This window comes from Neolamprologus multifasciatus, chromosome 16 (assembly GCF_963576455.1).
Source record: "Neolamprologus multifasciatus chromosome 16, fNeoMul1.2, whole genome shotgun sequence".
In the NCBI taxonomy this organism is placed as follows: domain Eukaryota; kingdom Metazoa; phylum Chordata; class Actinopteri; order Cichliformes; family Cichlidae; genus Neolamprologus; species Neolamprologus multifasciatus.
Genome location: NC_140454.1, coordinates 4,080,159 through 4,091,617, shown reverse-complemented (window position 1 = coordinate 4,091,617; position 11,459 = coordinate 4,080,159). Strand labels below are relative to the sequence as shown.

Below are 11,459 nucleotides of genomic sequence, written 5' to 3'. Positions count from 1 at the left end.
TGCTTCTGCCACCTTTCCTTCATTTTGTATCGTATTTTACTCTTGAGCTCCATCCTTCTTACACTAATAACCATATCTACCAAATCTGTGTGCCGGCATCATCGTGCATTTTTCTGTTTTAAAAGTAGACGACAGATTTTTTTTTTTTTTTAATATAGATTAATAATTGTTCATTGCTTATTTCATTACTTCAGTGTATACTGTGGTTGCTTAATTTTAAACAGCTTGTTATTACAAAAAAAAAAGAAAAAAAAAAAGAAAGTGATATTTTTACCTAATAAATCCAGGTGTGCAATTACAGGCAACCCTTATTTAATATAAGGGAAGCTAAAGGTAGTATGGGGATATGTAGCCAAGCCTAAAAAATGTTTTGTCTACAGTTAGGAAATTTGACCCTTCTTTGACCTCAGTGGGTCCACCTGGAAGACATACTCACTGCATTACCTTATCCTTCCTGTTGATGGCGCCAAACCAGCACTTTTGTTAATGTTGCCTTTGCGTGCTGCTCGTTAACGCAGCCTTACCAGCCCCAGGTGCATCGTTCATTACGTGCGAGTTTGGATTTTCATCACTACTAAATACATACACTGCTAAAAATATAGATATAACCATCTGTCTTAAAAACTGTAAGTTAAAAACGTCTTTAGCTCAACGTTCTTAAAATGAAAAACAAAACAAAAAAACTGGAGTAGTAGTTTAAATCACAATTACGTCAGAATATTTATCCCCATTTTTATGGTTAGAATTTTGATTTCGTATTTTAAACTACAGTACACTGCAAAACTCTCGAGCCACCCCCAGTTTCTTTATATCTTACTTGCAAGGTGTCAGACTTTTTAAGTTGTCTTGAGGCATAGCTCTGCAGGCTTTCTTAGGGTGAGTTTGGTCCTTGCACCTGACCATTTTCTGAGGCTTGTTTGGTCTTTAAAACAACAACAACAACAACTTCACATTGACCTATGCATTATTCAATGACTTAAAAAGTCACCTAACTCAAGGCACTTTGAATCTATGATAAACTGCACAAGTGGAATACAAAAGAAGAAGTGGCAGACTTAAAAACGATCTACAGCAGATGAACAGTATCTGAAAGTTATGTCTTTAGGAAATAGGGGAGGAAAATTCAGCACAGCTCTGAAACTGGAGCTGAGAGATGCATCTGACCCTTCAACTGATCCACTAGTCTTAGACACTATGAAGACACTATGAATTAGGGCTGGGCCATATCATACCGTTCACGGTATTACCGGTATAATGTGGGGCAACGATAAGAAAATGAAATATGGGTAAAACGCGCATGCGCAGTGCCTTTGTTTTCATTAGCACATGGCGGCAACGGAGAATAAGAAGGGCGAAAGCAGATCGTTGAATGAAACAGATGAACCAGAACTGGTTTGTAAAAATGCTGCAACTTCACTGGTGTGGAACTGGTTTAGCTTTGGTCCGTCAGATACACAACAAAGCACTATTTTTGGTAGCGCATGCTAGCGGGCCGTCGTTATTACCGTGTTTTTTGGAAAATACGGCACATTTAAAATCAATCCTTTGATTTTTCTGAAAGTCGACAGTGACCTTTATAATCCCGTGTGCCTTATGTATGAATTCTGGTTGTGTTTACTGACTTCGAAACGATTTTATGTACACAGCGCTCAGCAATCTGTCAAATGTCTCAGTACGACTTTGCTAAGCTACGAAGCCGCACCGCTTGATGGATTGTCGGAGCATTACGGCTGTCATAGGCGGAGCCTCGCGGAGTGATACGTACTGTGCTTCAACATAATATTACCGTATTGTGTGTGTATAACCTCTTTTTAAGTTTTGTGGATATTATACATGGTTATGCTGAGAATATGTCAGCCAATTTCCACTGGAAATGCCTTTTGGTAAAACTGTCAGCAAGGAATTTGCATTTGCACTGTTAAATTTTTATATAACTTTAATGCACATAAAAATACAGCTGCTTGTTTAAGTGAAAATACATTGATGTTTTGGGGTTTTTTGCACTAATAAACTTGTGGAGTTGTAAAGTATTTTGTCTAGTGTCAATTATATCGTCAGTTATATCGTTATCGCAAATTTTCAAATGTATATCGTGATAAATATTTTTGGTCATATCGCCCTGCTCTACTATGAATTACAATGTAAAAAGTTTTGGATTGGCACCAGCTTCATTTTTCAGTTATTATTCCAAAAGCACTGCCAATACAGTAAAAGCATACCTGGATAGAAAACACACACAATGGGACACTTTCAGACATGGATCGGTCTACCCAGAACTCAGACCTCAACTTTATTGAAGCAGTTTGAGAGAAAATGACAAGAAAACTGCCTAAGAGATTTCAGGCAGGGTTGAAAAATAAAGGTGGTCATAGCAAGTTTTGACTTTCAAGCTCATTAGAATTGCACAAACTTTGTTTTTGGCTCATATACTGTATTTTTGTGTATCTTTGCACATTTTGGTAAATTTCCGCACCTATTTTCCATTTTTTTTCTAGCAAAATATCTGCTAGAAAGCTCAACAGCTCAACACTTTTGCACAGTACTGTATTACTTAGAACATGAAAAATCTATTACCTGTCTCACCTTCATAACATTGTTTTTCAGCTATAATCGAGCATTTTGACCTATTTTTACATAAAACAGAAATGAATGCATATCTGTATCCTGAACACAAAAGTAGTAATAGTGTCATATTTGAAACAGTGGCACTAATATTCCCTTTAACAATGATATTGTGGGGATTATCATAGCTTAACTTACAGTATCATGGAATACTCAAATAATTCTGACTACAAGGCCCTTAATAACCTCGCAGTTCATTATTATTGAAGACATTTATAGGATTGTAAAATATCTATCTAAATAAAATGCATGCAGGCTACTGACATGTGTAAGAAACAGCAGGAAACTGAAACACGTGAGAACAAAATCCAACCTCCAATCCAAACGTTTGTGTCGTTCGCTTGTAGTCGTCAGATTTCCCACAGCAACTGAAGGCATCCGTCAGCCCGCCGCTGACGCAGAAAAGTCAGCCTGTTGATCCAACAAGTTTAAACCCCTCTGCTCGCCTGCGGACTCAGACACCGGCGGGGATTTAGAGCGTTTTCTGTTCGTCTGGTTCAGCGTGGTCTCTCCTGGCGTTTGAACGCTCAGTTTGTGGCTTTCACTGAAATAATGCAGCTAAATGCTACGCGTCGGAGCCTCTGAGATGGAGAAAGCCCTAACAGAAGATGACTGCGTGGATTCAGGAGCCGAGACTGGAGGGTGAGTGACGGAGAAATAACACTAAATGTTTGGGAAATATTTTTAAATTAATCACAGCTAATGTGCATTCTCATTTTCATTTAAGAAGAAGTGAGAAAGCGCACAACATTTTTATTTTTATTTTATTTTATTTTAAATGAGATTTGGCTTATTAGTCTCGACGATCCTCAGTTAAATTCACAGGCTTATTTATTTTATTTTATTTTTTAAATGTTATATATTACATTTAAGTATAATATATAACATTTAAAAAATAAATGTTATATATTATATAATATATTATGTCGGTGATATATATATATATATATGTATATATATGTATGTATATATATATATATATATATATATATATATATATATATATATATATATATATATATATATATATATATTAATAATAATAATAATAAAAAAATAAAATAAAATAAACAGCTTGTCTTGTCAAGCTGTTTTGGGATGCTAATATTTTTAGCGGAATGTTAAAGTTAAAAAGATCTAACTCAAAGTTGTTTGGCAGGAAAGCGTGTTAAGTTAACGCTGTTTACTCCTTTGCAGCCATTAAACAAAGATGTGCCTCGTTGTCTCCTGCGGTATGTCACTGATTTGATGTTGTGTTGTTGTGAAGGATTTACTAGTTGTTTTCCGTGCGTGTTTGTGTCTCTTTATGTCTCGCAAAATTAAAAGACGGGTTCACTTTAATTTTTTTTGAAGATTTAACACGATAAACGTGATGATCGTATATGTCTTTAAGGTGTTTGGGATCCATTCTGTTAGTTTGTTTTGTTGTTGTTGTTGTTTTAAGTAAAGAGTATAATTGGTAGTGAGTGTGTGTGTGAGAAGTTTGCCTTCAGGGTTTTTCAGAAAGGCTTTCTGATAGAAGATGAAGTGAGATTTGTTTTTAATCTTATGATAAGTCTACAGAGGCAGCAGGATAAAGGCTGGTTAAATGGACCAAACACAGGACTTTCACCATGGAGACTGAGGTTAGAGTCCAGCTGTGGCTTGTTTTGTAGACAAAGTTAAAGTGTCGTCAACTTTTCTTTCTTTATTTTCACATTTCAAAGCAGCTTGGTTAAGTCTACGTAAATATAACTCGCTGTGTTTGAATAAACCGTGTCCCATATGTCAGAAAGCTGTTGTCTGAAAACCCTGAAGTCAAACTGACCATGTGCGGGACAAACCAGAAGAATGATTGAGGCATTCATGTACACATGACCATGTCACATGATGTCCTATGCTAAAGGGCTTGTGTTCTTACAGATTAGTCACATGCAAACTGCACATCTCTGAACTCCCAGATTACACATCAAGGTTTCTTTCTGCCTTTACATTGTGTTAACTTTGCCTATATAGATCCTTGTGATCCCTCACGGAGATGTATGGTGGAAGAAAGATTAAAAGCCCGGTATGCAATTAGGCTAATTGTTATTTACTCTATATATTCTTATTACAGGATTTCATTTCAGTCACGGCTTACATGAAATAGTTTATCTAGTAGTGCAAGCACGGTTTTACATTTGATTGTGTAATTGCACACGGTTAAGAAAACACGAGGCCACCATATCAAGCAGTCCAACCGAATTGTTGCCACTACTCGCAGCCTTGTAGCGTCTCAGGATTTAGCCTATAATCAATGTTTGTGTTGTTAATGGTTAAAAACAGAATGCAGACAAATATCAGAGTTACATTAAAAGTACTTGTATGTGAAAAGTATCCTTGTTAAATGACAAACTCCAGGTCCGTCCACCTCCACCTGCTCACATCCCCCACCTCTTCAATTCAATTCAATTTCAATTCAATTTTATTTATATAGCGCCAAATCACAACAAAAGTCGCCTCAAGGCGCTTCATAGATACAGAGAAAAACCCAACAATCATATGACCCCCTATGAGCAAGCACTTTGGCGACAGTGGGAAGAAAAAACTCCCTTTTAACAGGAAGAAACCTCCGGCAGAACCAGGCTCAGGGAGGGGCGGGGCCATCTGCTGTGATTGGTTGGGGTGAGAGAAGGAAGACAGGATAAAGACATGCTGTGGAAGAGAGACAGAGGTTAATAACAGATATGATTCAATACAGAGAGGTCTGTTAATACATAGTGAGTGAGAAAGGTGACTGGAAAGGAAAAACTCAATGCATCATGGGAATCCCCCGGCAGCCTACGTCTATTGCAGCATAACTAAGGGAGGATTCAGGGTCACCTGGTCCAGCCCTAACTATATGCTTTAGCAAAAAGGAAAGTTTGAAGCCTAATCTTAAAAGTAGAGATAGTCTTCTTCCTCAATCCACTAAATTTAGAACGCTTTCACTCCACCAGTGCATTTGAATACATGAATAAAATAAACAATATTTTGTTGGTCATAAAGTCCATCTTAACGCCCTATTAGTGAGTTATAAATATATGAGTCGGTCCTGTGTATGACTTTGTCTCTTATATAACTGCTGTTCTGTCAAACGAGAAAAACAGAATACTTATAATTTTTATTCCTGAACACCAACAAACCTACATGAATATATGGTCACGGTTGTGTAAATAGACCGCTGCTCTGGGGGAAGTAGGATGATAATGTTATGTTGTTATTGAATACAGACTTTCCATCTACCATCAGTCATGTCTGGTTTCTTTTAAGCCGTGATAAAGATCCTTCCTGAATATAACCAGAGCCTGACTTTAGAGGCGATAGGCCGTAAAATGCTCACATGAGTCACCGCTTGGAACGGTCCAACGTTTTCGGTTAGCTTATGCCTTCATCTTCATCCCTCTTCGTCGCTCTGCATCTGAATCTGTTTCAGCTTTCCATGGGTCAAAGAAGTTTTTTTAAAAAATATACATATATATACTCCGTTTCAAGCCCACTGGGTCACCCTGCGATCATACTTTATGCGTATGACTGGGTTGCTGCCTGTCTGCGCTTCACTTTGTGTTTATTGTCTTTGGGTGGAGATGAAGCGAGGCAGCGCGGCCAGACTGGGAACCGCAGGCGGGATGCTAGCCGGCACTGCAGGGGTAGCCCTGCCAAATGCTCACACCCAAAGGAGCCATCAAAATAAACAGATTAGTGTGCAACTGTGCACACTACTACCTCCAACTCTATTTCAAAGAGTCATAAACCTACTTTTTTTTTTTTCCACTCCTTGTCATTTTTCTTTCTGCACTCAGAGATGAGTACGACTTTCACTTTGTCCCCTTTTGCTGCAATTTTCTGCTTATTTCTGTTCTTCCCAATATTTATATTGCCTCTGCAAGCCCATCATCTTTTCTTACCTTTGTGTCCTCACACCTGCTGCTTCCCTCACTCTTACCCATCCCTTTCTCTACACCGCTAATGCCCGTTACTTAGATTGATAACCTCCTGCTGCAGGAAATAGACTTGCTCTTCTGCTTCCTGCAGTTCCAGAGACGTTTCTTAGTTTAGAGATGGACTCACAGTGTGTGTGGAGGAACAGTGTTCTCTGGATGTCAGAGGACTCCTGTGGGACTAATATCGTCAAGTTGCAATGCATATATGTGAACCTGGAGTTATGCAACCTTTTCACCAAATTATTAATTGCATGATTTGAGTTAGCTCCTCAGTCAGCCTTGTTGTATGTGGGCAAACACGTCTTGGATGTAATTTCATAAAATGTCATAATTTTACTGTCTGGAGATCAGATTGGCTGAAATCTTTTCTTTGAAGCTTAAGAGCAGATAAATCTTCAAAAAGTGACGACCCTTTACGTCATCAATTACATTTCCCAACCATAAATATACCTTTTTTTTTCTCCTTTCTTGTAATGAACTCTACATAAAGACTGGTGCAACCAAAAACACTGGAGCCTGGGCATGGCTAGCCTCACATAGCACAGAAATCAGAAGGACTGGAAATGTTTTGGCCTCTCTCCAGGGAGACTGGTTGTCATTTGAACCAATATACAAAGAATCCAGCATTATAAGAAAGCCATAAAGCAGCCATAAAAATGTAACTGTTATACCCATGTGTACATATTAAACAAGATACAGGAGTGAAATAATGAGCTTTGAGGGGTGGGTAGTTTTCCCTTGAATTCAGCCAGGAGAATTTTGCCTCTTTCAAGTCTTTGTGCTAAGCTAGGCTAATCACTTCCTGGCTCTAGCTAGGTATTTCTAGTGCACACGCTGTCAGCAGATTGAAGGGGAAAAACCAAATTATCTCAACTTGGCCATATTTACACATTATTTCCACCAGCTTTGGAGCCACATACTTTATATGCCAGTTCTTGCAGTTATTCATACTTAGTTTGGCTGGGAAACCAAACCAGTATGTTTTTTTTAAGTTAAATCAACTGTGTGATGAACATTATTTTTATCTACGAGCTAATACCAGTGATGGCTTCACACTTTCAGTAGTTTCTATGTTTTAAATGTCATAAATTCCCAATGTGTCTGATTCAGTAGACGTGAGCATATTTTCCGCTTGTACAGTCATTAGTTTAAGTTGTATGAGTTGTAACTTTAATGGTAGAATGTGTTACCAATCTTTTTATCCAATTTTTGGAAGGAACAAAGAAGTTGTTGCTGAACTGATTCTATAATTAAGATAAAACAATATGGTTGTAGTAATTCATGACACATTAAAATCCGGCACACACGTCCTTTTATTTCCAGCATCATCTCAATCATGTGGATAATAATAGTAGTTATTATTATTATTATTATTGTTAATGTGTGAGTGTGTAAGGAGCATTTTTGATGTTTTTACTGGTTGAGTGGGATTGTTAGCTCCTAAAAAAACAGGAAGTTTTATTTAATGTGTTAATTAACTAGGAAAACGCAGTAGTTAGAACTCAAGTAAAATACAAGAGGCTAGGAGCTGTACTGTATCTCAGTAGTGGAAGTAGTACTTAAGCAAATGCCTGCGTTTATATCCCTTCCGTTAGAAACCACTCTGAATTCTGTGTGCATTTTTGCTGACCTTCCAGCTGGACCTCTCCTACTGTTTAGCCAGATGTCAGCACTTCATCTGAAATAGGAGTGTGTCATCCTGTAAATCATGTAGATTGCAATTCACATTGTAATATAAACGTCTGTCTCCTCTCTCTGTCGACATTTCCTCTGCCTTTTAAAAAAATCTGTTTTCTTTTGTCCTCTGCAGGTCTGATTACAGTCCCTTGTCCTCAACGAGCAGTAAGTAAAATTAACTGTGACACACACACAGCTCAGGCTCAGGTCTTTATCTCCCTAATACACACAGACTAAATAAATCCACTCACAGGCCAGGATTGTGTTTGTGTCTATGTGTTTAGTGGCCTGTAAGAGCCACAGCAGATTTTAGGGAAGAGTATTTGTATAGCAACAACAACAACATTGTTAATTACATTTTTCTTTCCTCTGTCCCCCTCGGTTTGTATGCTATGCATTACATTTTACACGTTAGTAATGGTTAGCAGTCGCAGGGATAAATGAAACATTTGTATTGGTGAGGTAATGAAGCTAAAGCGGGGGGAAAAACATAAAAAGCTTACCTTTAATGTCCTCCTAAAAAGGGAGGTAAGTAAAGAGATGCATCATCCTTATAATCTACATGGCAACAGTCCCATGAGATAAACTATTCAACAATCTTCGATTAAGATAAACAGCAACTGTTCACCGATGACAAGAAGCATTTCTAACCAAACCTTTCAGTCAGCTAATAAATTTATTCAAGTGTAGGTGTAGGTGTAGGTGGGGTGGCTGTAGCTGTGGGGTGGCTGTAGCTCAGGTGGTAGATCTACTGGTCATCTACTGATCGGAAGGTTGGTGGTTCGATTCCTGGCTTCCCCTAGTCTGCATGCCAAATATCCTTGGGCAAGATACTAACCCCAAATTGCTCTCCGATGCATCCATCGGAGTATGAATGTGTGTGAATGTTATCTAGAAAGCACCTAGAGAAATGTGCTTGTGTGAATGGGTAAATGCACAAGTTGTGTAAAGCGCTTTGAGTGCTCAGAAGAGTAGAAAAGCGCTATATAAGAACCAGTCCATTTACCATTTACCATGTAGAAATGTGGTATACGTGTAATTTTTACATCAATATTTGGATCTTGTTTTGGTAGGTTTGGCTATATTTTTTATTAATTATGACATCGGCTTATGTTATAAGGCTTAGAAATCCAGTCACAAGTTTCATCCATCCATTCGCTTCCGCTTATCCTTTTTAGGGTCGCGGGGGGAGCCTATCCCAGCTGTCTTAGGGCGAGCGGCGGGGTACACCCTGGACAGGTCGTCCGTCTGTCGCAGGGCCAACACACAGACAAAGACAACCATTCACGCTCGCATGTGCTGCCCCCCAGTCACAAGTTTAAGCATACATTTATTTGCCTGTACTTGCATAGTTGGTTGTGTGAACATGCTTTTGCCTGTGTAGTAAAATAAAGGCACATGAATCACATGGTCACTAACCATGTGGCAGTCACTTTTCCACAATTTTGGATGTGTAACAATAGTGTTGACTAAGGAAAATGTGTATTCCCTGAGCAGCTGGCAACCGCAGCAATCCAATAGTGACCAAAGCAACATTAAAGAGGTTTCTGGTACAGCACCTTCTTTTTGATTGATTTCACTAAGCATTGGTCAGTAACCTGTAGGAATCACTTGTCAACTAATAGGAGGACTATGCATTTTTCATTAGCAGCCGGTGGTTGTATCTAGGGCTGCCACGATTAGTCGACTAGTCACGATTACGTCGACTATCAAAATCGTCGACGACTGATTTAATAGTCGACGCGCCGTTTGAAGCTTTGTAAGATCCCAAAAGACGCAGGAATAAGTAGTAGGATTTAAGAGTGTAATAACGGATTGAAACAGAAGATGGCAGCACTGCATGTACAAGGATGCCAGCTGCCGTTAAACCTCGGAGAAGAAGAAGCTGTGTCCCAGAATTCATAGCGCAGCCCAGCTCAGTTTCCAACAATGGCGGCAGCTAGTTAGTTTTAATATTACTCTTATTATTCTTTCTGGGTCACAAAATAAACGTTTAACATATTTTCAGGCGAGAATGTAGCTGTGTAAACCTCAAATATCTGCTCAGTTTATCAAGACACCACATATTTTCAAAAGCGCTCCGACGTTTTCGGAGACGTCTGTTACCCACTAGCTCGATAGCTAGCCGGGGGCAAGACTCACTAGAGCCGTGAGAACACCGGACTCCCGGCAAATCGCTTTCAAACCCACCGCCGTCTTTCGCTACTCAGGTTAAACATGATATATAAGTCACTTAGATAACTTAAAAATGTTATTGTTTGGCTTTTTTCAGTATTTTATTTGTTCCTGAGTAAATCGGCTGAGTTTATTAAACTCCACCGAAACAATCTGCACATTTAATTAAAATTTAATAAACTACCATCTTGTCTTTATTTTTAGTTAGCACATACCTTAAACACTTAAAGCTGTAAGCTAATGATGATGGATGATGATGATCTGATTAGTCGACTAATCGCAAAAATAATCGGTGACTAGTCGACTATCAAAATAATCGTTTGTGGCAGCCCTAATTGTATTATATCCAGTATAGTAGACAAATCTGAAGCAATGTGCACATGACATGAGAGAAACATCAGCAAGTAATCTGGATAATAACTTACACATTGTGGGTTAACAATGTTACTGCTTTCCCAAGTCTCACAAATAACAATAAATGGTAAAAAAAATAAAATTAAAATGTAATCTGGATAATAAATAATCAAAATTTGGACAGAATTGTCTTGCATCATTGGGCCATTTTCCTGTCTTGGGCATTTTTTACACACTGTGGGTGTGTCCATAGTTTTCTTTGAAAGTGTACGTGATTGTGAAGGTCTGTGTTTGCAGAGGCCGTGGCCTGCCCTCAGTCTGGTTGCCAGGTCTCCAGGCTTTTTTACAATGGGAGGATTATATCCAATATTAGCCCATTAATCTGGCCTGCAGGAAGCTGCGTTATCCACTTGAACTGCACCCGTAAGCCAGGAAGCAGTGAAACACACACAGTGATCCAGCAGAGAGTGTCTGGTTTGGTTTTCCCCTGTTGTTTCCTGTGTCATCGCCGTGTCAGATGAGCCGCTGCCCACCATTGTCATCACTGGAGGTCAGAACTGGAACAAAATGTGCACTGGGACACCGTCCGAAAACACAAGAACTTTAAATACATACTGCAAGACAGAGTGTGACCACATTCACAAGTCCACTGCTGGACTACTACTGAGTGCAAACACCGTGCATACATTT

The 11,459-nt window shown here is 38.8% G+C and overlaps 1 protein-coding gene and 1 long non-coding RNA gene across 5 annotated transcripts in view; both read left to right on the top strand.

The window, feature by feature from the left end:
- LOC146500033 (uncharacterized) overlaps positions 1 to 11,459 on the top strand; it is a 347,579-nt gene that overhangs the window by 74,851 nt on the left and 261,269 nt on the right. The window lies entirely within an intron of this gene.
- The window catches only part of fam124a (family with sequence similarity 124 member A), a 33,133-nt gene continuing 24,655 nt past the window's right edge, over positions 2,982 to 11,459 (top strand). The window contains exons 1-3 of one of the 4 annotated variants that reach the window (XM_085135981.1): positions 2,982 to 3,264; positions 3,820 to 3,854; positions 8,374 to 8,405. Coding sequence is in view for 2 of the 4 variants with exons in the window: in XM_085135979.1 (XP_084992105.1) it covers positions 3,185 to 3,264; positions 8,374 to 8,407 (114 nt within the window). In the remaining 2 variants the exon portion in view is untranslated. Of the gene's footprint in view, positions 3,265 to 3,819; positions 3,855 to 8,373; positions 8,408 to 11,459 lie in introns of all 4 variants that reach the window. The other 3 variants (XM_085135982.1, XM_085135980.1, XM_085135979.1) reach the window with 3 other exon arrangements.